The sequence below is a fragment of the Vicia villosa genome, unplaced genomic scaffold, assembly GCF_029867415.1.
Source record: "Vicia villosa cultivar HV-30 ecotype Madison, WI unplaced genomic scaffold, Vvil1.0 ctg.001616F_1_1, whole genome shotgun sequence".
NCBI classification, from domain to species: domain Eukaryota; kingdom Viridiplantae; phylum Streptophyta; class Magnoliopsida; order Fabales; family Fabaceae; genus Vicia; species Vicia villosa.
This window is the reverse complement of record NW_026705674.1, coordinates 305838-332513: the sequence shown is the minus strand read 5'-3', so window position 1 is coordinate 332513 and position 26676 is coordinate 305838. Positions and strand designations below refer to the sequence as shown.

The window sequence follows — 26676 nt, the reverse complement described above, 5'->3', positions numbered from 1 at the left end:
CATTTCTGAATTTTCAAAGGCATTTTTGGATTTTTACAGGGTATTTTTCCACAACTTAGAGTTGGAGAAGCAATTCTAAAATAATTCTAAAACAATCTAAATCTTAACTCATAAAATCTATTGGCCACTCTTCAAAAAATTTATTAGTCTTGTTTTTTAACAAAATAAAAGTTAAATTATGCATTTATGGTAGAAAATAAAATATATACTATTACACGTGGACTAAAATATTTCATTTAACCAGTAATATTTGTTACGAATTATATTTAAAATGTGGATAGTTTCTTCTCACTATCTATCTAAAGAAGGTTTTAAAGAATTACTCCATGAAGGTTTTAAAGAATTACGTATGTTATTAAAGATTTATAAGGAAATTGACTTATAACATATTCTCCCCTAAATTAGACAGATTGTCATTAATTGGAAAATAACACCAGCTTGTAACAGAAGTTATCCAATAAGACCCAAGTTTTGAAGTAAGGGAAAAAATTACATCATCGTAAATACAACAATTAATAACAATCTTAAAATACTCAAGTAGAATAATACGTAGTTCATGTCAAATGAGAAAAGATTAAACTACACAAAGAATAAACATCATTCAAGTGTAAAAGCTCCAGCAACAAAATATAGACTAATAGCCAAGAGGAACACTTAGCGCTGCCGTAGTTTCTAAAACTTGTTCCTCTTGTTGAATGATACTCACCAAAATAGCTTCAGAGGATGTCAATTGATGCTTAATATCTTCCACATGTTGATTGAAAAAATACAACTTCAAACGCATCTCTTCGATTTCCTTGGTAACTTGTTTCTTAGAATCCAAAAGTTTTTGCATCGCATCTCGAGAGAATTGCATATCAGGAAACAAAGCGCGTTTTTCAACACTATTCAGCCACTCCTCGTTAAAAGAAAATGTGCGCACATCTTGTACTAATTTAACAAATTCGGAGTGACTTGAACCTAAGACATCAAGCACGCTATGTGTTTGGAGGAATTTCAACAAATCAGCAAGGCAGGTGTATGCATAACCCTTTAATCTATTAGTAAGTAAAGTGTTCTTTAAAAGAACAGAAGGATGCTTCACAAGAAAATCGGTCAATAGAGACAAGGTTTCATAATTCAAATGATTCTCGGAGACTAGTTGCTCAAGCTCCCTCCTGACAAGCAAAGAAGAACCTGAATCTTCTACTATTTGAGAAGTGTCCCCTGAAAGTATAGCCAATAATATTTAAGCTTCTTCGAGAACAAGAAAGTTAATTACAAATAAAATGAAGAAAAAGTATTCACCTAGATTTATAATCTGATTTGTTTGCAGTGGGCCTCCATGATCAACAACATCCATGGCAAGTGGCTCTTTTGTTGAAATTGAAAAAGATTGAAGGGGTGTTTGGTCATTACCATATTCCTACTCATATATAACAAAATAATTGAATAAATATCAATTTCTCTAAATTATTAATATTTGTAGCATCAACCTCATTATATTTTCTAAAATTATATATTTTAAAATTTTAAAGCTTGGTGCCTACCATATACAATGAACTATTATGCTCAGAAGTAACTATTGGAATTGACAATGTTGTTGCCTTGGAATTGGTTGATGTAGTTCCTTGTTCACCACTTATCTCTATATCCTGCTTAAAATCAGAAGGATGTCTTAATTTAGAAGTATACTTCAATCCCCGCCAAATTATAGGATATGCTTTTTGTTTGTTTAGAATGAATTAAAAGTTTGAAATTATCAAAACTGAATATTATATATTTCATTATATATATATATATATATATATATATATATATATATATATATATATATATATATATATATATATATATATATATATATATATATATTTACGAAACTTCTCAAATGTATGAATATTTATCATTTTCAATTTAAAAACAATTATTTCATTAAATCCAAATTTGGAAAAACAATAGACTCACATGAGAAAGTTTTTCACGCTTAGAAGTTGATGCTGCTAATGTCTTAACATTAGTTGATGCAGCTCCTCCTTCAACACTTATTTTGATATCCTTCTTAGATTTAAAAGAATAGTTAAGTTTTCAGCATAATTCAATTCCTGCATAATAACATAAGCAGATTTAAAGGAGATATACCTTTTGTTTAGGTGACTCATTCTTTGTTTCAGAGATGGGGGATAAAGTTGCTGCTGCTATTTTTTCTGACGATGAACCCTTGGATAGCATGGAAAATTAAATTAGTTGCAGGTACTTTTAAGGAAGCAATTGAGGTAAAATATGTTGCTTTTCATATTTTTATTTAAAATATCTTAAAGTTAAAGAATCAGATAAAAAAACATGGTCTTTAATATAACATAATAAAGTAATTTGATTCATGTAGTCGACTCCGGATAATACTTTGTTGTTGTTGTTGTTGTTGTTGTTGTATTTCTATTTTGTTTTGTATAAAAAAATAAGTGGTATTGTATTACATTGTTTCCTTGAGAAGGTTTAATTGTTGCTTGAGATTCTCCAAATGATTGTTGTTGGGTCGTTGATTGTTCATTTATCAACTCCTATAATAAGAACAGAATGCATTAATGATCATGACATCACCATCTTCCTACATAGATTCAAATCAACAAATGATATAATCTAATGGTTTTAAGATGCAGTCTGCAGCCGTAATTGCAGCTGCAATATTGCTGATGCAGTATTGCGATGTGAAGCAAACATATGCGTTTGGCCATCATTCTAAACCACATCAGACAATTTCACTCATGTTTCTTCTATTACCGGTGAAGGTGTAACAGTAGTGTCAGTTTTTTCAAGTGAATTTTGTTGATCCATTGTTCGTTCATTAATTGGTGCCTGAAATAAGAACAAAAGCATCAGTCATTTTGAACTCTTGATTAGTTTCATTTTAAATATTGGCACTCGGCCTTACGACCGACTAATTCAAGCGGATTAATCCCACTGTTCACTTGTAGTGGCTCCGTTGAAATACAGGGCAAAGTTCTATATGAACTTATCTCAATACAAGAATTGTTTGCACCTAGTAGGATTCAAACTTGAGACCTTGAGAATAATACTCTCAGGACTCAAGCCGTCACCACTAGGCCTACCACTGAGGGTTGAAAATTCGTAAAGCTTCGTGCCTACCATATACAACAACCTTACCTGTGATGAATTATTATGCTCAGAAGTAACTGTTGGACCTGATGATGTTATTTCCTTGGAATTGGTTGATGTAGCTCCTTGTTCAACACTTATCTTGATACCCTGCTTAAAATCAAAAGGATGTCCTAAGTTTGAAGTATAATTCAATCCATGCATTTATTGAAAGAGTAAGAAAGAGTGAATACAAACAAAATGAGAGGATGAGCTTTTTGTTTAGGATGAATTAAAAATTTGAAATTATAAAAAGTGTAAAATTAATAACATAAGCTTTTTGTAAAGGTGACTCATTCTTTGTTCTTGAAATGGTGGACAAAGTGGCTGCTGCTATTTTTTCTGACGTTGAACCCTTGGGTAGCATGGAAATGTAAATTAGTTGCAGGTATTTTAATTAAAAATATCTCAAAGTTAATGAATTAGATAAAAACATGATCTTCAAAATAATATTATTGTTTCATTGCAAATAACAAATAAAATTAGAAAACAAAAGAATTTTAGTATTAAGCTTGATTCTAAAAAATTAGCATGTGAATTTGAACTTACTGATTCTAAACGAGTTGATGATGTTATTATCTTTGTATTAGCTGATGTAGTTTTTTCTTCATCACTTATCTCAATACCCTGTTTAAAATTTAGGATTGTTGTAGAATTTGATTATTATGTTGAAAAATCATAAAAATTAATATAAGCAAAAAAAGGAAATACTTGTTGTTTAGGTGACACATTCTTTGTTCCCGCAGCTTTTTCAGACATTGAACCCTCCAACTAATTGCATACAATGAAAATGTATATTAAAGTTGCAACATAGTCATAAGAAGCACTTGAAAAAATATGTTTTACTTTATTTACCTGTGAAGGTGTGACAGTAGCATCAGTTTCTTCAAGTGGACTTTGTTGATCAACTGATTGTTCATTCCTCGGTGCCTATAGTAAGAGCAGAAGTATCAGTCATTTGGAACGGTTGATTAGTTCCATTTGAATAAGTATATATTTTAACATGACATAGAAATTACTTCTGAATTTGTTGGTAGTATTGCTACTAATGGTGTCACTTGACCAACAACATTTTCAAAAACAAGTTCTTGGTCTGTCTCTTGTGTTTGTTTTACTTTCATCTGCACATAAAATAACATGTTTTAAATATATAATCATGGTGATTGAATTTAGGCGTGGAAAACTTGAATCAATATATTGGTATTGACCTGTGGAGAAGTCATCTCATCTTTTGATGCTGCTTCAACTTCAATCTCAGTAACTAACTCTTGAACTCGATTGTACAAATAATAACTCCATTCAAAATCTACAGCAAAAATTTAAACGTATTAGTTGAAATAACAAAAGGTTAATAACAAAAGATTGATATAAACCTCTTTGTATTCTAATCTAATGAACTTTGTAGCAGTTTGCATGTGCAAATATTACAAAACATAGTTTGGCAAAATATTGTGTATATGTACCTGGAATATCAGCACAGTTACTCCAAAAGAGCTGGAGGTTGAGCTCTGTTGATGTTGAAGTCAAAGAGAGTTTATCACAATTCTTTATAAAACGATATTTTGCTCTCTGAAATTGAATTTCCTGTGTCTGGAAGAGGCTTGGTAGACCCAAAGTTACTACAAGTTTCAAATTTGGAATCCTGACAATCTCAATTCCCTCACCTTCACTACTTTTAAATATATTCTCTAACTCTTTTGCTTCTATTATGAATAGAACCCTTAACTCAGGAAGTTGGTCACAAATAGAGACTGGAAACACATATTTCAATTTGTTGCATTTTTCTACAACAAGTGCTTTTAGCTTTGGGAAGCATGTTGTTGAAGACGACATATTTTGATACTCCAAATCATCTTGGAAGATATGTTTCAACTCCTCACAGTCACGTATGATTAACTCATCCAATTGTGGTAGGCATCTTAACATAGAAGCAGGGAAAATTATTTGCAATTTTTCACATCTAATAATTATTACCTTTGTTAGATTCAGGAGGGCAAAAGAATTTTCGGGACCTGCAAACGGACACAAAATATTCTTCAATCCTGAGTTCACTTGTTGTTCATTTACTTCATTGACACAAAATATTCTTTCAGTGTGGTTTGGATGATCGTTATTGTAGTGTCCAAATATGCACTCTAATTGCATGCAATCATCAATAACGAGCTTTTTTAATTTTGGGAAGACATTGCCATAATTATTTCCACCAGTACTATCATCATCATCTCCCGTGTCTATTATTATGTGCTTCAATTCATGACATCTCTCAATTATCAAAACTTCCAACAACATTGGAGCAAAAGATAGGACAAATACTGATTTTATCTTCCTCAAATCAGTCAACTCAATCTTTTTAACATTGCATAGGATCTTAGATAGCTCCCAAATGTTTATGCTAAGACAATTTGAGTTTGATTTCTGCAATATAATCCAAATAAATAGGAAATTAAATAATCTCATAGTGCACATATATAAAATTCCAGAAAATATCATTTTGTGTGTGAAAATATTATTAAATTGTCTTGTATATACATGAAAAGAAGTGTAAGAACTAACATATCAGAAGTAGAAGTAGGTGAAAGAGTTACCATTAATTTGATGTGCGGTTGATTCTCATCAATCAATGGAATTTTAGAACTTGTGGTACTCCTCAATTTTTTACCACAACAATACCTATCAGTCCATGACAAGATGCTGCATTTGATAGTGTTTGAGTGTGTAGTTGGCTTGGAAGCAGATATAGAAATAGGAGATGACCTATTAACAAAGAAAGACATTGTACGATTACATTCTGGAAAAATGTCAATAAAATTGGGTACACAGCCAAGCTTCATATCTTCTAGGGACCCAAGTTCGACATATTGACCAAATATGTATTTTAACTTATCACATATTTCCACCTTGATAGATTTTAGTGCAGGAAGATCATGAGCAGAGATAAGCGGAAATATTATTTCAAATTTTGGACAGCCCAGAATTTCAAGAACATTCAATTTCATAAACATTGGATTGCTACTGTTGCTTTCAAATGTTTCCCCATTTCTTTCATCTTTTATTAAGTATTCAAGATTCTCACAATCTATTACTTCTAATTTCTCTAACAACACTAGATTATGAGAAGTTGACACTTCAAATAGGGAGATCAACATGGGACAACTCATCAATGACACGCTCCTTAGATTGCATTGGTTTGCAATCCCCGATAAGCTTCCCAACTGTTTGCAATTATCTATAGAGAGACTCTCTAAACTCTTAAAAGAGTCAACGGAAAGAGAACCATTACACAACTCTTTCAAATTTTCCATTTCTGTTAGACGTAACACAACCAACTTGGAGAAAACATTTGATACTTGAGAATGAGGATGCTTAGTGTTAATGAGGAACTTTAGTTGTGACATGGAACATAAGCCAAGCTCAACTAGATCATTCATACCGTGATCCATATGAACAATATCAGGTATGATATTTCTCCATTCCCCCTCGATTCTTGTTAGTCTAAGAACCTCTGCTTCTTGCATACAATACTTAAATGTTGTTTCAGATAGGAAAAGCTCTTTCCTCCGTTCAATAGACACATACTTTGATCGTGAAGAATTAATTTCACTGTCACTTACACGAAACCTCTGCAATAATTTAGGAAAAGTTATTTCTCCATAAGAAAATTCAAAGTTATCTATGAAGTACAACTCTTGAAGTGATGAGCATCTTTTAATCACTTCAAATGGATTATTCCCACCAATTGAACACCATTCCAATTTCAAAAATCCAAATTTCTTTAGTTCTGCAATTCCATTAGGCAATTCATTAATTTCACATTGATACAAATCAAGTTCCTCAAGACTTTGCAGCTTTCCAAAGATAGAGATGTCACCCAAAACACACTGTGCAAACATAAGAGATCGGATATTCTTCAATTGTTGCATTGATTGAGGTAATGATATAATAGCACTCAAACCATCACCACTGCGTAAATTAAAAACTCGAAGACTGATATTATTTTCAAAAAATGAATTTGGGACTTTAATTTCTATATCAAAATGCACATAGAAGATGACAATTAGAATCTTAACCTTGGAACCATCAAACTTGCAAGAAAATATCTCCTTTGCCTCTCCTTCGCATAGCAAATATTTAATATTTTTTTCCTTTTCAATCATTTCCTTTTGATTTTTGTCATACACTTTTCTTGTTTGAATCTCTTTATTCGCTATCCATTGGGCTGCATCACGAACGAAGTCGTGCATTTTCACTCTCCTTTGACCGGCCTCCAACAATAAACAAGAATCTAGGAGTTTGTTTTTGGATATAACTAATTGTCTTCGGGTTTCTTCGTAGCTGCCATAAACTTCCCCAAAAAGGCCTCCTCCGATGGCATGTCTAGCTAAACTTTCAATTAAAATTTCTTCATCTTCTCGAAATACAGAACACAAAAGGAATAGATTCTTGGTCTCTTCATCCAACTTATCATAGCTAAATTTCAAGCATTTATAAATTTCAAGAACATCATCACGATCCTTGTGCCTTGAGATGTCTTTTTTTAAGAATTTTAAGGCCATGTCCCATTCCTCACGATGTTGCTGAAGTTTTTTTCCCTTCAAACTACTAGCGATAACAGCAATTGCAATAGGTAGGTTTTTGCATTCATTTGCAATTTTACGGCCCCTGTCAAGAAAAAAGTTTGTTGAGGTGGTTTCACATAGATTAGCAAACTTTTTGAACATGATCCATGCATCTTCATTAGATATGAGATCTAGTTGGATTATCTTATTGCACCCTAAATTGTGGCACACCAACTGACTGCGTGTGGTTACAACAATCCTACAACCTTTGTGATTGTCACTAAACGGAATTCCAATTTCTTCAAAATTTACTTTGTCCCACACGTCATCCAATATTAGAAGAATCTTCTCACCATTGGTTAATCTGTTCCATAGTTTTTCAGTTCGATCTGTATCATTATAGTTATCAAATTTCAATCCCAAAGGCTTGGCAATATCATCTTGAATCTTTTTAATATTGGGAGACGATGACACAGTCGTAAAAATGACCAGAGTAAATTGTTTTGATTCCTTAAGTTCCTTACCCACTTTCTTGATCAATGTAGTTTTCCCCGTGCCTCCCATTCCATGCAACCCAATCATATAATTGTTGTCATCTTTGAGTTCGACCAAAAGCTTTCTGTATTGAGTTTCTCTGCTTTTAAGATGCACATAGTGTTGGGTCGTAAATCGTTCAATATCAGGAAGATGAGCAGGGAGTCCAATTGTAAGTCCCTTTCTTTTTACCATCAATTCTTTAATTTGCTCCTTCTTATTTGCCAGAAATTTTCCTCTAGTATATCTCCATAAGCAATGAGGACAGGATTCAAAAAAACATTTTTGTCTTTTTTTGGTATCTTCTTGAATGAGCTGATCAACTTCCTCTTTCCAAGCACGAGCATCGGGTAGAATAACTTCCCCTCTTCTTGTTGCCTCTTCAATGTGTCGCTCAAAAGTTTCCCTTTCTACTTCCAATCTAACTTTTTCTTCTTCGAAATCCTTAGCAATGCATGTGAAGCAACAAATATATCTTGATTCTGCAATCACCTTATTTATCAATTGCTCCACATATGATTTCGCCAAGTCAAGCAAGAAACTCCCCATCTAAATAAATTTCAATAGATCAAAGTTAGGCATATATGTATGTGTTTACAGTGTGTTGGAAAATAGAATGGTTGATAAAGAATTTTATTTTGTCAACATACTATACCCAGGCCTTGTTCATAAGAAAAAAAATTCTCACGTTTATTAAGAACGATAACTAAAAGCATTAAGAATGATAACTAAAAGCATTTCATTTTCTTGATTTCATGTAAAAGAGACAATACAATTACTAATATACTATTAATTACTCCCTCCGGTCTCAAATATAAGCAAATTTGCAAAAAAGCTCACCCATTAAGGAGAATGTCTCAATGCATTTAATTTTTATTCTCTTTCTAATTCTACCCCTATTTTTTGCTTTGGAAATTGTTGCAAACATTTAAAATGTAAAAAATTATAGGGGTATATTTGGAATAGTGACATTGAATATAATAAATATTGATTTTTTTTGCTTATATTTAAGACCATAGAATTTTTTTTTTGTTGCTTATATTTAGACCGGAGGGAGTAGATTGTCATCTACTAACAATATTAAGTAATTAATTTAGGGATAGTTTTGGAATAATAACATTAAATGCACATAAATTTGTTGACTTTTGTTTATATATAAGGACAAAAAATTTAGAAGACTTTTGCTTATAAATAAGGCCGGAGAGAATATCATTTATGTATTTGTTAGGTCACTTAAGACAATGAATGTAGTTTTTAAGAGAACTAGACTTTGACTCGCACGATGCACGAGAGTTAGAAATAATGTTGTGTGTTTTAAATTAAATTTTTAAATATTATATATTTGAAATAAACATTAATGATAGGCCAATTAAAATAAAAAATTGTAATTTTGAGTAAATAAAAAATTTGGAACATGCATTAAAGTTAATTTTTCTATAGATTGTTTTACACGTGGAAAAATGTAAATAATTTTTATAAGTGATTTATCACACCATATATAAAAAATTCAATTTTTTATTGTTTATAATCTACTAATATTACATAGCCGTATCCATGCTGTTCAGTGGAATTCTCTTATTCAACCTAAGGAGTTTGGAGGCTTGGGTCTTAGAAGCTTGAGGCATATGAATCTAGCCTGTTTGGCAAAGTTAGGCTGGAATTTAATGGAAAAGAAGAATAATATGTGGTGCCAAGTAGTGAGACAGAAATATGATAGAGATGATAATGATCTTGATAGCATTTCGGCCAAGAATTATGACTCGAGTTTCTGGAAACAGCTTGTTAAACTCTGGCCTGATCTTCAAGCTGCCAGGCTATGGGATATAGGGGACGGCAATCGTGTTAATATCTGGACTGATAGATGGCTGCAATCGGGACTGCTGCAGCATGCTGACAGTCTTCACCACGACAGTATGCGTTTGGAGAAAGTAGCGGATTTAACCGACGAAAATAATGCGTGGAATATGCCTCTTCTTAATAGTCTTTTCGAGACGGATATTGTGGAAGAAATCACAGCTATTCATCCACCTTGTGCAGGTCTTGGGGTGGATTCGTGCTTGTGGAGGGAAGATGTTCATGGAGCTTTCTCGATTTCTAGCGCCTACAGTCTCTTGGCAGGTCTGAACCACTCTCCGAACGACGATAACTGGGCGAAAATCTGGAAGATACGTACACCTGAAAGGGTTATGTCTTTTGTGTGGTTGATGAAGCATGAGAGCATCCTTACTAATAGTTATCTTCACAGGCTAACTATTAGTGCTCCTTGGTGTGATCTTTGCACTACCGAGATTGAGGACATTGTGCATGTTCTAAGGGACTGTAGTGTTGCCAAAGAGGTCTGGAGACAGTTGGTGGCAGCAAAGGACTGGCAGGTTTTCTTCTCTCTCAGCCTCCAAGACTGGATCCAATTTAATATTAACTCTCAGGTTAGTAATAATGAAGGTTTAAATTGGTGTGATATTTGGGCCACTTGCTGCCATACGCTCTGGTACTGGAGAAATAAGAGAAAACATAACGTAGCTGTGACAATGCCTCTTGACCTTGCTAGACAAGTGACCGATAAAGCTAATGATTATGCTTCCAGCGCTAAGATTCATCGCGGTTTTGTGGAGCAGAATCGAGGTACCATCCAGGTCAAGTGGATACCTCCTGCTCAGGGCTGGGTTTGTGTGAACGTGGACGGTGCTGTTTCGAAAGACTTAGTTGCATCTTGTGGAGGAGTTATAAGAGATTCCAATGGCTGCTGGATTGGAGGCTTCTCCAAGCATATTGGTAGATGCAGAGTTGAAGTTGCGGAGATGTGGGCGGTTTTGGAAGGTATTAATCTTGCTATAAGTAAAGGTTTTCATAGAATTGAGCTTCAATCAGACAACAGTACCATCGTTGCGAGGCTCAATGGAACAGGTAGATTTAAAGGAGCAGCTAATGGGCTGCTGAGGAACATTCTCATGCTTAAGTCTGACGGTGTTAACTTGAATTTTGTGCATATTTTCCGGGAAGCTAATCGCTGTGCTGATACTATGGCCAAGATGAGCTCTCCTCTTGATCATGGGCCTCACTTTTTCCAGGAGTGTCCGACTGATATGAAGAACCTTCTGGATTTCGACTTGTCCGGGGCTTCAATCTCTCGGGTTACTGTTTTGTAGTTTCCTTTTGTTTTGTGGGTTTAGGCCCTTCCTTTATTCAAAAAAAATAAAATGTACTACTAGTTTGTCAATAGCCTTCTTCTATATATTATTATAAAATCTAATATTAAAAAATAGAGTTTTTTTTTTTAAGAATTTAGTTGACATGCAATAAAGATATTGGTTAATATATCTCTCAAGAGAATTTAACACTGTTTCGTGTCTAGAATTGAGATCGAACTCATGACTTTTGATTGATTGGGAAGAGATCATTTATCATCTCATTCAAATACTCATGAATCAACATTTAAATCATTATGATATGTTGATAGTATTATTTTCTTTACACTAATTGGGTATAATTATTTTTTTCTAAATAATCTCTAATTAAGCCATATATATATATATATATATATATATATATATATATATATATATATATATATATATATATATATATATATATATATAGGGTATATCATATGAGAATGACATATTTATATGAGAATATGAGAATGAATCTGAACCATTGGATTTTAAAATAAATGGTGCAGATTATGAGTGAATCTTTTTTTTCTCTCTCCTACTTCATTTATTTCAAGATACAGGAGAGAGAAAAAAAAGATTCAGTCATAATCTCCACCATTTATTTTAAAATCCAATGGTTCAGATTCATTCTCACATTCTCATATAAATATGTCATTCTCATATGATATGCCCTATATATATATATATATATATATATATATATATATATATATATATATATATATATATATATATATATATATATATATATATATAACTAGATTTAACTATTACTTTTACTTGTGCGATGCACATGACTGATTAGGAAAAATTTAGGAGGGAAACTTATTAAGGATTAGGAGGGAAACTTGTATTTTGTTTTAATATATTAAGGATTCTAATTAAAAAATTATATTATAATTAATAGTGAGTTATTATTAGTAAAAAATTATAAATGTATAACAATTGAAAGATAAATGTTATGTTATGTGAGTAATTGAAAGTTAAGTATAATATGAATTTATGATATAAAATCAACAATTAGTACATCAATTATTAATTATTATTATAATAATAATAATAATAATAATAATAATAATAATAATAATAATAATAATAATAATAATAGAGTTTTAAATTCTATTTATATTTTCCTGGTTCCGCTAGGGTTTTTGTTTTTCTTCTCAGTTGAGAAGCTTGTATTCTGTTCCTGGTTCTTGGTTTACATCCGATTTTCAAGGCAGCATGGAGGGTCCTAGTCTCGTAGATCTATCTCTTGAAGAGGAAGGAGGTTAAAACGACTTTTGTTTTGAGTTAGAAGAGGAGGAAGGAGTTGCGGAGGAATTAAAACTTTGCCTTATTGGGAGATTTCTTTGTGATAGATCAATACATGTGAATTCCATGAAATCACGCATGGATGATATCATGCGTCCGGTGAAAGGCGTTACCATCAAGGAAGCAATTGCATATCGATTCTTATTCCAATTCGCACACCATTTGGATATGGAAGCCACGTTAAAGGGGTGTCCATGGCCTTATGATAATCATTTGTTGATACTGGAGAAGGTTCAAATAGGGATTCAGATTGAGAGTATACCTCTGGTTCATGTTGAATTCGGGGTGCTGGTGCGTAATCTTCCAGCAGGTATGATGTTAGAAAAGATGGGGAAGACATTGGCAAATTTTATTGGCTCTTTTGTGGAATATGACAAGAACAACAATACTAGTTTTTGGCGACAATATATGCGTATTCGAGTTAAAATTGATGTTCGTCAACCCTTGAAACAAAACACTCGAGTGAAGAATAAAGGAGGTGATTGGTGCACGGTGAAATTTAAATATGAGAAACTAAGTTTGTTCTATTTTGTGTGCAGAAAGTTAGGGCATTCGGAACAACGTTGTGAGGTGCGATTTGCTATGATAGAGGACGATGGCACGCGAGAATGGTCTAACGATATTCGTGCTGACACTCGTAGGTTTGGGGGAGGTGGAAAGTCATCTAAATGGCTGAAGGATGATAAACATGGAGGGCCTGCATTGGAAGAGGAAGCTGAAAGCCCCCAGGCGCGTGCTTCTCATGCAGGTTACAATGCAAAGAGGAGTGGTAGTCAACCATGGGCCCCACATGAAGGAAACATTAATAGGGTACAAGATAATGTGCATAATATTAGTAATCAAGGAGAGTTAATAGTCACTAAAAAGCAATAATTGGTGATTAATGTGGTTGAAAGCTCTGATTCTCCTGGTCCCCCATGATCGGAACCAGTCAAAGAAAATTTAAAAACGGTTTTATCTACCTGTCTTGACCTGTCCCACCCGTTCCAAATTAGCCAAAATAACCTAAATCATGACCTGTCCCACCCATTCCTAATAAACCAAAAAACCCTAAATCATGACCTGATTAAAACGCAGCCTGCGCAGTCAACCAACCTAACCAACAAAACCCCATTGGCCCCACCGAAACATATGCACCCGCAACCTTAAATATATCTAACCCCATGCAAAATGAAGTGTTAATTCAAGCTTCAGGTTCCAACCAGAATTATACTGCGAGAGAACCAATTCTTCAACCTATCCTCACACCTATAGCCAACCCTTCGATTAATTCTCTAAACCCAAAACCATTTAAGTTCAAGACAAAAAATGCCCATCAGAAAAACAATCTCAACAATCTTAAAAAATATCAGTGTTCCAAAACCAGTACCAAACCTTTGTCTCAGTACACCCATCCTACAAATACCCTTCACCAAACCGACTTCACCTGATTGTAACCTCGGTTCCGAAAACATTGAGAAGAAGCATCGCCGTGACGATGCTACAGACAAAGCCCGTAGCAACGAAACAGAAAAGGAAGCCCCACAACATTTTTTGACGACGCGTCATGGCAGCCAGGACTGCGGGGACTCGTGAAAATTTTAAGTTGGAATTGTGGGGGATTGAGCAACCCGCGTGCATTTTCGAACCTGGAGAAACTTGCTCAACAGCACCAACCAGACATTATATTTCTCTCTGAAACTTTGACGAATAAGCGTAAGATGGAAAGCATTCGGATTTCGCTTAAGTTTGAAGCTTGTTTAACTGTCGAAGTCGAAGGTAGAAGTGGCGGTCTTGCGGTGCTTTGGAGAAATTCAACAGTGTGTAGTGTGTTAAATTTCACCCGTAATTATGTAAATTTAGTGGTTAAATAAGTTAATCAGGAGGATTGGCGGTTATCGTGCTATTACGGCTTTCCTGACCGTAGTAGACGTAAGCTTGCGTGGGATATGTTGAGGGATGTGAGGAACATGTCGAATATGCCCTGGTGTATCATCGGAGACTTCAATGATCTCTTGTCTCAAGAAGATAAACGCGGTATTCATCCGCACCCGAACTGGCTTTGTTCGGTTTTTCGACAAGCGATTAGTGACTGTGATTTGGTGGATAGCCCTCTGATATGTTGTCAATTTACATGGGTCAAGAGTAGAGGTTCTGAGCATATGATTGAAGAAATACTTGACAGAGCGTTCGCGACTCCAGAGTGGTTGAACTTATTTCCTACTGTATCTCTTACAAACCTTATTGCCTCTTATTCGGATCACAGTCCCATTCTGCTTTCCTGTAAAATAGTGCAGACCTTATGTCGGGATATTAAGTTTCGGTTCGAAAATAGTTGACTGCATGAGAATGATATTGGTGCAGCAATCCAGTCGGGCTAGAGGTGTGGAGATGACAGCACAGTTGTGGACTGTCTTGCCTCATGTGCAGAGAGTCTTGAGGTTTGGAGTAGGCGGAAGCGTAACAGCAGGAAGAAAGATCTCAGGAAAAACTTATAAGTTATGGAAATGTTTCGAGAGGGGCGTGATAAGTATTCGTCGGACAGATTCTTTGAGGCTCAAACTGAATATAATCAAGCTCTTATTAGGGAAGATGCCTACTGGAAGAAACGGGCTAAAATGCATTGGTTACAGGATGGAGATATGCATACGAAGTTTTTCCACCAATCCGCGATGACTAGGAATAAATTTAAGAATATTGACTCGCTCAAAACGCAGATGGCAGCGAAACCAGTGACCCCCAAGGGCTGTGTGATATTGCGAAAAAGTATTTTGAGGATTTGTTCCAAGCCGGCAGTGGTGTTTATGAACCGGTGCTTAGATTTGTTAATCACATAATTGATGATAATGATAACCATCAGTTACTACAGCCGCTTTCCTTCACACTACTCTCTTTGTTATGCATCCTGATAAATCTCCAGGGCCGGACGGATTTAATCCTACGTTTTTTCAGAACTTCTGGGAAGTGTGTGGGAATGATATTTTTGAAACGGAAACCGCTTGGCTAGAGCGTGGTTTCTTTCCTCCTTCTATTAACGACACTAATATCTGCCAGATCCCTAAAGGGGTTAATTTTAAGTCTATGAAGGATTTCAGACTCATTTCTCTGTGTAACGTGGTATATAAAATTGTCTCTAAAGCCCTCGCAAACAGACTGCAGATTTTATTGGATAAATGCGTGTCTGAGGAACAATCTGCATTTGTAGAAGGAAGATCTATTCTTAATAATTCCATGATTGCTACTGAAGTTATCCACACCTTAAAAAGAAGGACGAAAGGTAATAAAGTGCATTTGGCTCTTAAGATTTATATCAGTAGGGCTTATAATTGGGTGGATTTGGGGCTTTCTGAGTGTGTTGGCTAAAATGTGATTCGCTGACAAATGGATACATTGGATGATGATGTGCGTTACTTCGACTTACTATTTTGTTCTTGTTAATTCGGATGTCATTGGACCCTCTATCACCTTATCTTTTTATCCTTATCTCGAAAGGATTGCCTAACCTCATTATTAAAGAGTCTGTTGCCAGCGTAGATATTCACGGGATTCAAATATGTAGAGGGGCACCAGTAGTGTCCCATATACTTTTTGTTGACGATTGTTTTTTGTTTTACAAGACAAACCTTACGGAAGTTAGACACTTGACGAGTTTACTTGACACCTATGCAAAAGCGGCTGGTCAAGAGATTAACTTGTCAAAATTAGAAGTTTTCTTTAGTCGTAATTTGAGCTTGCCGGTGCAAGAGGACCTAGCCAACATTATGGGAGTTCAGCATGTTATGGGAACCAATAAATACTTGTGGCTGCCGTCTATGATAGGGAGGAGCAAGAGGTATATTTTTTTCATTTATTAAGGACCGTATTTGGAATCTCATAAACTCTTGGAAAGGGCGGCCTTTATCCAAAGCTGGCAAAGAAATTATGATCAAATTGGTTCTACAAGCTATACCGGCTTATATCATGAGTATCTTTATTCTTTCGGATGTGGTGGTAAATGAGATTGAGAGGATGTTGAATTCTTTTTGGTGGGGTGGAGGATCTAATAGCAAGGGGATAAGGTGGATGGCTTGGGATAAACTGACTTGTTCGAAAGATGTGGGTGGCTTGGGTTTTCGGGATTTTAAGGCTTTTAACTTGGCCATGGTTGCTAAGCAAGGATGGTTTCTTATGGCAAATCCATATGCTTTAGTGTCAAGAATTTTTAAAGCGAGGTACTTTTCGAGAACTAATTTATTCGAAGCTAAGTTGGATTACAATCCTAGTTATGTTTGGCGGAGTATTTGGAAGGCCCGAGAGGTCCTTATTCTTGGGTATAGGTGGCGGATTGGTGATGGTAGAAACATAAAGGTTATGAATGAACCTTGGCTGCGGGGAATTAGAGAGAGTTGCTTGATGGGACCTCAAAACCAAGGTGTGTACACTTTAACCGTTAATGATCTTTTGTTGCCTAATGTTAAACAATGGAATATGCGAGTTTTATGCGATTTGTTTGACTACTCAGTTGTCAGAGATATCCTACATGTCCCGTTGGCAGAAAAGGTGATGGAAGATCGCTTGGTTTGGAAAGAAGAGGTTAACGGTAATTATAGTGTTCGGTCGGGTTATCTTATTTGGAGAATTTGTAGTGATTGTCTCCCGTCAAAGGTGCGCCTCATTCATTACCATGTGCTATGTACTCCAACCTGTCAGCATTGCGGGAATAATTATGAGGACGATTGGCACGTATTTGTTGATTGTTCGGAAACTAACTCTTGTTGGCAAACGGCGTGACTTCTCGATATTATATCCCCCCGCCTCCATACTTCTCATGATATCAAGTCCCTTATCCTTGACATTTGTTCTAAGGAGGATAGGAAAAATGCGGGGAGAGTTGCAATTATGTTGGAAGGTTTATGGAGAATAGGAACGACTTTGTTTGGCACAACGAGAAGGAAGATGCATCTAAGCTTGGTTGGCTATCCTTCCACAAGTAGCAAGATTGGTTTCTAGTACAAAATCTTCGGGAAACGCGTTCAGATAACGAAGATTCTGTTACTTGGAGTCCGCCTTATATTGGTTGCTTCAAATGTAATGTGGATGCCGCCTTTAATCAGCGTGTCGGGACTACGATTCGAGGTTGGTTTATTCGTAACGATCATGGTAACTTTATTGCTGCAGGTACTGCTTGGGATAGTTGCACTTTCTCCGTGTTGGAGGCGGAGGCCTTAGCCATTAAGGACGCTATCCAAGCAGCTTCTAATCTTCATAACCTACCGGTGATTTTTGAAAGTGATTCCCAACAGGTGGTCAAAGCCATTAGTTCCAATTCGAATGGTAATTCGAAGTTTATTTCAATTATAAATTAGATTTAAGTTGTTGTTACTAGAGTTTCCTAACTTTGAGGTTAAGTTTATAAAGTGTCAAGCGAATATGCCCATACCTTAGCTAAGGCGGCCATGCCCATACCTTAGCTAAGGCGGCCAATTCTTGGACTCAACGTTGTATGTTTGATGAGATTCCTCCTTGTATCACTTCATATTTGATTAATGAAAGCAGTTAAGTTTGTTACTGTCAAAAAAAAAAATCTATTTATAGTTAAAGAGAAAAAAATAGTAAAGTGTTTTCAATATTATAATGATATAAATGGCATATTTACAAACATAAAACTTAATAATAATTTCTTTTACAAATAAAGTTGAAATTATTTTATTTGACAAAATAAAAATGAAATAAATCTTTTTTAAGTTTTCATTTATATATATTATATTAAATCATAATAAAAAATATTATATTTAAAATAATTTATAATACAATTAAAAGTGGATACTATTAGTAAATAGTATTAAAACTTACAACAATTAAAATAAAAAATGTACAAAACTTTATGATATAAATGAAATAACGAATAAGTAATAAATTAAATATTCTGTTTCTTAAAATATAAATGTGAATTAGTTTTTTTTGAAGAATATATATATATATATATATATATATATATATATATATATATATATATATATATATATATATATATATATATATATATATATATATATTACTAATAAAGTGGACTATGGAAAGACAAATCAATCTTATCCATCAATTTCAATGAATCAAAATTTATTGGTTAAGATTAATTGTTCTCATTTCTTACATTAACCAAGTGTTCTCATTTCTTACACAGCACAAGATGGTTTCTCTAAAAAATCATACAAAAACATAAAACAATCTAAAAATTTGTTACCTTATTTTCAGCAGTTTCAGTGAATGCTCATCTCAAGTAGGAGTAGCTATTAGGAACAATCTTCGAGATCTTTCACCAATCTACAGTAGCTAACATCAAGAGAATAAGGTAATTCATGTTCTGTATCAAACAAAAGAACAGAGAATATATAAGAAGCTTTTTTCTTTTTCTTTTTTGGTTTTTGTATATAAAGTAAAGATTTAATTATTGAGAAACTTTATAGCTATGTTTTTTTAATAAGCAAGGAATATATTAAGCCAAAGTAAAAGGCAAAACAAACCACTAAAATTCCAAAATGAAAGAGTTGAAACACGTCTCCATTGATTCTCCCTCCCAGCTGCCATGAATTCCCAGCCAAGCCAAAACCATATTCCAAAGACCTTTTGCCACTGTACAGTGAAAAATAGATACAAGTTTCTCTTTGGTTGAATTATTGAAAAACTTTACAGTATTATACATCTTTTTCTGATTTGTATCTTGATATATTATACATCTCTATTATTTTTTATCATTAAAGAAGTCTTAATATTTACTATATTAGAAAAAATTGGGATTTTATCAAATATTTTGGAGCATATGTTTCAATTTTAAAAACTTACCCTTAATAAAAAAAATAGAAAACTAAAAAAGAGTTATATTTAGTTTAAATTGTAAATAATATAAAAAATTAGAGATAATAAGAAATGATTTATAAATATTTCGAAAAAATTTGACTCATACAAATAAAATTTTTGCATTATTTTTTTTTTTGTAGAGTTATTCTATTTATAAAGAAATTTGTACTATTTAGTAAAGAGAAATAGTTCTTTTGAACAATCTCACAGTGTTAATAACGCAGATTTTTGTTTAATAAACAACAGAAAATTAAAATTGTAAAATGTTATGAGTATATGTTGTTCCTTTGATTGCTTGGTTTAGTTAAAACAACATGAGCATCAAGATTTTGTGAAGTACTTCACCTCAGTTTGTAAGCCAGCGTTCGTGAGTAAATCTGAGCGTGATTCCAAGAAGATTTGTTGTTGTATATTTCAGTAATATGGTATTTAGTAAGATTTGCTAAAAAGATATCTTCTCCTTTGAACCTGAAAATCATATCAAAACTTCCCTCCTTCCACAAAGTGATAAGACCACCAGATTGACCTACAGAATTAGAGTCTAAGAAGTGGTGGTTGCCATTTCACGGAGAATTTGTGGAACTTAAAGTAGAATTGGAAGCAAAAAGAACAACAAGTAATTAACCGGTACTAAGAAGTACTCATTCTCACGTTTCTTTCAAGCACAACCTATCAAATCTTAATTGCTAGTAGTGTGAGTAAAGAGAAATGCTAGTAACGCCCTTGTTGATACTTTCTCAACACAATCAATTATTGGGTGAAAACTAAAATTTCATGTTAGCGCAATGCAGGCCCAGTTTATTTAGCGGGGCCAATGTGGGATTTCACACAATAAAAAAGTGATAAAAACATAGCATTTTTAATATTCCTATAATATGAGGCACTCTAAACCAATTATGTGTCTCAGTATAATTCGCGTGGCCAATATAAGACATATTTCTTAGGTAGATGAACTCCCATAATGGACTGAAAAAGGTGGTTGTTGAATACAAGCATAGGATATTGAAAGATGAACAGAGAAGTTCACTGTTTCATACCGTATTTTCTTTTGCAGTACAAATATAAAGACATTTAATTTGATCATCGTCAATAATAGTCCAACCTCCGCTATCATTCTCCCTGATCTAATTTATCTGATGTGTTAAGATCTAAGAAACCAAATCACACAAGAAACCAGATGGAAAAACAACTAAGAGCCCGCAGTATAAGTTAGCACACCAATGAACTCAGTATATAAAATGCTCAGTTTGCAGTGCTTACCGATTCAAAATATGCCACTAGAAATTAATCAATCGTCAAGTTCTTCCCCTTGTCTAATCTCACCAAACCATCTTGGAGGATCAAATCCAGACCCACCTGAATTTGTATAAGGAAATTAATAATAACATTCAAAACAAAAAATGACAGAGACGCCAATTCAAAGTTATTGGTAAATTACCAAGAGGATTGCAACGACAGAGACGGCACACGGTCAAAGTTGTACCCTTCAAAACACCATACCTCTTATATGCCTCCATGGAATACTCACTGCAAGTTGGAACGTATCGACAGCTCCTCGGCAAGATTGGCGAAATTTCCCCTACATATCAAGACATAACGATGATACACTACAGTTAAGTTAACATTTGTAGAATCTTCCATAACTTAGTACAAAATTGATGAAAAGAAAAAGCAAAAAAGCTTACTTTTGTAGAATCTTAAGATGGAAAGAGCAGCTTTGACTCCGAAATTGTCAACTTGGGCATCTGATAATGAAAATGCGAACAGAAAACTGTTAAACTAGAAAAGTTAGATTAGCAAGGAGGTAGAAAGAGATGTAACCTTGTGGAATTTCATGGTTGCGCGAAGGGAAGGGGTGGAACGTGATGATAAGGGTTTGTTGAAATTGAGATTGAGAGAAGTGAAATTAGGGTTTGAAATTGAGTTAGGATGGAAGGTGAATTGGGAGGGAGTTGTGGAAGTGTTGACAATGAGAGGGAAAACAACCGTAGACATGGCAGTAGTAGAGACTATTTTGGGAATAGGATTCAGTAACTTTGAAGGGGTGTGACTTTGGTGACTTGAGGCAAATTATAACATTTCTTTTAGAATATAAAATAAAATAAAAAACAAAATTAAGATGAGAGAGAGTATTGTAAGAGAGAGTGTGAGGTAAAGTCACGGTGCAGTTGGCGGGTTAAAGTCACTGAAACCCAGCCCACTATTTTGAAAGGTGAAATGGTTCCCTATTTTTTTCAAATGAATATAACAAAATTAATGCTCTCGAAAATCATATTTTAATTTATTTTTTTTTTCAGATGTATAATAAAACAAAATTAATGGAAAAAAAATTTTTTGACATAATTATAATTTTGGTCCTTCTATTATATTTTTTTTTTGAGTTTTGGTGCCCTATTTTAAAATCTTGAATTTTAGTGTCTTTATTTTAGTTTTTTTTAGGATTTTGATCCTCTTACAAAAGACAATTTTTAATGAAATGGAACTCACATTGATGATAAGTTTAATATAAATCTTAAATAAATTAGTTTTTTTTGAACATTTCAGTACTGAGCTGACACTGAAACATCGTTAATATGAGCGTCATTTCATTTAAAATTGTCTTCGAATTTGCAGGGATCAAAATTCTCAAAAAACTAAAATATAGGGACTAAAATTCCGAATTTTAAAATAAGGGACTAAAACTAAAAAAAATAATAACATGGGACCAAAATTGCAATTAAGTCTTTTTTTTAAATAGCCAAGTTTTAAAAAATATATACATAACTAATCCCTATTTCAAGAAAATTACCCAATAATCATGTTTGGGGGTGTTTTACACGTAGGCGCCATTCCATATAGCACCTCCAATTTTTTTTCAAATTTTCCAACTGTAGATTTAGTGTTATCTGCGGATTTACACGCAGACCAAATATTAAAATATTCTGCATGTAAATTCGCAAGTAATTCCGCAGGTAACACTATTCGCACGTAAATTTGGAGGTAACTGGAAAAAAAAGAAAAAAAATAGGAGGCGCCATTGGAATGACGCCAACGTGTGAAATACCCCAAACATGATTATTGGGGTAATTTTCTTAAAATATTTGTTAGTTATGTATTTTTTTTAAAAACTTGGTTACTAAATTTTTTTTCCAATTAATGGTTCTAGAAAATCATATTTTAATATTTTAATATAGTTTATATTTTTGTCAAATCACAAATTTGAGGGCAATCTATATCTAAGCTAACTAATTCTTCACCAAATGTCAGGTTTGATTTCAACTCAAACATAATTTACCTCAAATTTGCATTGTAACCATTTTAATATTATTTATTTAGTAACTAATGGTTGAGTGTCAAACAAAATTCAAAAGACAATGTTATCTTCGCTAAAAATGTCTTTTCTTTGCTTTACTGTGCAGAAAAGCTTGCTACTGCAACCAAACCCACACGCAAAGTCCATATTTTCTCACTCTTCTCTTCAAACTACATTTTGCATCTCTATCTTCTCTTTCTTCACATCTTCAACCTTCCAAACTCACATGTGTAACTTCATTTCTCCAAAAAACTGAACATTGATTCCAGTTGAACATTACAAGACCGTTTGAAGAAGTGAACAACATCAATGACACTAAAGAACTGTGGAAGATTGCATTAAGAGTACATTGCAAGTGGATTGTTGTTTCAAGGAGTAAGGAACGTAAGTATTTCTACAAAAATATGAACTTTGTGTTTAGGTTTATATTTTATTTTTTTTAGTTTTTAGGGTTTACATATTTTGGTTACAATGACTACGATGGTTGTGTTGTATATTCAGGATTTGGAATTCTAATGTTATGTTTTAATATTTTTGTTGTATTCTTTTAATTTAGGGGGATGTTCTTGGTATTATGTTCTGGGTATTGGTTGGTTCATGTTTAGAGTTGGTTATCTGGGTTATGTTTATGGTTCTTCTTTTGGGTTCATGTTTAGAGTTTTTAGCTTTTTGATATCCTAGTTTCAGTTAATGCTTTTTGATTTTGTGGAATTCGATGAAGAATGGTTGAAGGTGTTCAATATTTCATGGATGTCATGACATTCATAAAAATAGTCAAAAAATCATAAAAATGTAAAAACATCTCACAATTTGTCATCCATATTTCTGATTAGTCGCATTTTGCCATATTTGGTTTTGATTGGTCGTGCTTTGTCATACTATCTTTTGATTAGTCAAAGTTTGTAAGCTTGTTGATCAAGAAAAAAAATCAGATGATATTTGATATGATTCTCTCATTCAGGTATTATTTGATTTTATTTTTTTCTCTTTTTATCTTTTAACCTAATTTTTTCTACGTATAAATATAATCAATTTCTACATACTCATCCCATAAAAGAAAACACCAAAAAATATCATGTAAACCCTTATTCTCACACCAAAAAGCTATACTCCATTCTCCAACAAAACTCAAAACATTGAGAGTATATCATCAAACTCTTCATTAACAAAACATAATGATAAAATAAATAATTATGGTTTGCCCAGTGTTACGGATTACACAACATATTTTTCACGACATTTACTCCCAACATAACATCAACTATAATATTCAACTAATTTCCATTTATCCTCAATGAATTTATGTTATTACATCACACTAGTCGAATTATAATCTATGAGCACCATGACCTGACTTTAATCATCTAGCTTCTTCCTCAATTGTTATGGTACATGGCTGAAACACATTGATCCAAATACTCTAAGATAGTTAACATTTGGCTTCAGTCCTTTCCAAGCCCCATAAGGTGTCTTGTCGACTATCTTCTTTGTTGGACATCTATTAAGTTTGTATATTGTTGTCGAAATCGATTCTCTCCAAAATATCTTTGGTATTTATTTAGCTTTTAACATAACTTTGGCCATGTTTAATATATTTATATTTTTCTCTCATCTATATCGTTATGTTAAGGTGTATCGGGTACAATGACCTCGTGCTCTATACCTTCCTCGTTTTAATATATTGCAAATTCCTTAGAGATGTATTCACCTCCACCATCAATTCTCAGTTTCTTTAGCTTGCATCCACTTTATTTTTTTTGACATGCAATTTAAACTTCTTGAACTGTGTAAATACCTCACTTTTCTTTTCAATGAGATAGATTCATATATATCTGATGAATTCATCTATGAAAGTTAAGAAATAGAAATTACCTTCATTCATCTTGACTTCAAAAGGTCCATGAACATTTGAGTGAACAAGCTCTAGCTTTTTCTTCGATCTCATGGGCATGTCATACTTGATTGTTTTCCTAGCCTGTTTGCTTTGTATCACTCCTCACACACCTGGCTTGGTTCCTTCACCTGAGGTAAGTTATACACCCTTTCCTTCTGGTTGAGCATACGTGTACTTCTAAAGTTTATGTGTCCATATTTGTGATGCCACAACTAATATTTGTCACCATTAATACTCAAATTTAGACATTAATGATCAATTGTGTTGATCTCTATTTTGAATGTTTTATTGTATACCAATGGTGTTTCAGAGTCATCCTCCTTTCTTCATCATACACCTTCATATGATTCTTTTCTAACTTCATGGTGTACCCATTTGTAAGTAATTGACCTATGATTATCAAGTTACTTGTCATTGAAGGTATATATAACACATCAATGATACTGGATTTCCGACCATCCTTTCTAACCATATTTATGCTTCCTCTTCCATTTGATGTGATGTGCCTGCCATTTGCAAACTTGAGCACTTTCTTAACTGGTTCATCTAACTTGGTGAACCAATTTTTATTACCATAGTCATGTGGTTGTTGCATCCTAAAACCAGGTACCACATACTGGTTTGTTCATTGCTAGGTTGAGTATTGGCCATGAATAACACATCATTGGAGTTATTTTCTCTAACATGTGCATATTTCACTTCTTCATTATATTTTTCTCTTGATTCCTTATTTCTTCGAAGTCTCAAACATAATGACCAAATCCTTGAAAGTTATAGCACTGCACCTCCTTCATGTCAACTTTCTTTCTCGCGTACTTGTTGATCATGTCGTTCTTGGTGGACTCATTGTGATTCTTGGAATTCTTTCTTGACTTTTCATCATTATCAAGATTCTCTATTTACTTTGCCTTTTCTTTTCCAGACGTCTTGATGAATCTTGCTTGCAATGCTTATTCAATCACATTCTCTCTTTCCGAGTTCCTCTACTTCAGCATCATCTCATGAGCCTCTAATGAAGCTGGAAGTTCTTCTAACATCTTCTCAGCTAGGTTCTTGGACTCTTCGATATACACTACAATATCATTAAAATTTGCAGTTAGAGATCTCAACATGTTCTCTATCTTCTGCAGATCATTGATTGATTCACCACGCACCTAAATCTGGTTGGTGAGTAACATTAATCTTGAGAAAAAATCAGCAACTAATTCATCTTCTTTCATCTGTATTATCTCAAACTACTTTCTCAGTGACCACAACTTTACCCTCTTCAATTTTTCATCTCCATGTACAAGCTCTTCAACTCGTCCCACGCTCTTTTAAACGCTTCTTCTCCAATGATCTTCTCTAACACACTTTGATCCACATACCAGTGAATAAAAAAGAGAGCTTTTGCTTCAAATGCAGGTCCTCCATCACACACGATTTCAGACACATCTTGGAATCTAAAGATGACTTTCATTTGCGCAATCCACCTCCCAAAGTTCTCACCCTTGAAAATCAGTAGATTTGCAGGAAATTGCGTTGATGTTGTGTTTCCGTTCACCATTTCAGATTCACTCTGAATTGCAATCCGGGCTCGTTAATATCAATTTATTAGAACAATTGTATATTGAAAAGGTGAAATTGTATTGTGTGATTATCTTTGCTTCACATCATAATATGCCTATTTATAAGCAACAAACATACTCGACGTATTTGACTCTGTCAAATACATGCTAACATACATCGACACAACAACTACATGTTGTTTCGACTCTGTCGAATACAAATAACTCTATTTAGCTAAGTTTGACTCTGTAGTTTACAACTACTTTGACTTGGTCAAACACAACATTGTCGAACACAGACTTGCTTAATAAAACAATGAATTACTAGATTGTAAGAAAAATAAGTTTAATTCTTGTAGGGTTTCTCATGCGTAGAAATAGTTGAAAATTATAATAGCATGTTTTTACTTGTTGT

The 26676-nt window shown here is 33.7% G+C and overlaps 3 protein-coding genes across 18 annotated transcripts; 1 reads left to right on the top strand and 2 right to left on the bottom strand.

The window, feature by feature from the left end:
- Positions 1-270: 270 nt before the first annotated feature.
- On the bottom strand, positions 271-21604 carry LOC131636013 (disease resistance protein SUMM2-like). Of its 16 annotated transcripts, none has more exons than XM_058906646.1 (23): positions 21350-21604; positions 21214-21273; positions 21029-21135; positions 20789-20884; positions 19874-20676; positions 19195-19303; positions 18915-19034; positions 18137-18238; positions 5721-8774; positions 4599-5550; positions 4344-4441; positions 4155-4256; positions 3991-4065; positions 3847-3906; positions 3685-3762; positions 3145-3249; positions 2761-2835; positions 2457-2540; positions 2122-2199; positions 1948-2040; positions 1530-1637; positions 1288-1405; positions 272-1206 (listed from the first exon to the last, which is right to left on the bottom strand). In XM_058906646.1, the coding sequence occupies exons 9-23, from the start codon at positions 8772-8774 to the stop codon at positions 635-637; spliced, it is 5652 nt and encodes a 1883-aa protein (XP_058762629.1). In that variant the 5' UTR covers positions 18137-18238; positions 18915-19034; positions 19195-19303; positions 19874-20676; positions 20789-20884; positions 21029-21135; positions 21214-21273; positions 21350-21604; the 3' UTR covers positions 272-634. The 16 variants fall into 16 exon arrangements, with proteins under 16 accessions (XP_058762640.1, XP_058762629.1, XP_058762634.1 ...); XM_058906651.1 differs by having other exon boundaries at positions 18915-18994; XM_058906644.1 differs by lacking the exon at positions 18137-18238 and having other exon boundaries at positions 273-1206; positions 19874-20054; positions 20566-20676.
- LOC131636004 (uncharacterized) lies at positions 14413-15030 on the top strand. Its single transcript, XM_058906633.1, has 2 exons — positions 14413-14490; positions 14575-15030. The coding sequence occupies exons 1-2, from the start codon at positions 14413-14415 to the stop codon at positions 15028-15030; spliced, it is 534 nt and encodes a 177-aa protein (XP_058762616.1).
- On the bottom strand, positions 20817-24771 carry LOC131636003 (UPF0161 protein At3g09310-like). Its single transcript, XM_058906631.1, has 4 exons — positions 24693-24771; positions 21214-21273; positions 20967-21107; positions 20817-20884 (listed from the first exon to the last, which is right to left on the bottom strand). The coding sequence occupies exons 1-4, from the start codon at positions 24769-24771 to the stop codon at positions 20817-20819; spliced, it is 348 nt and encodes a 115-aa protein (XP_058762614.1).
- Between the last annotated feature and the right edge of the window lie 1905 nt (positions 24772-26676).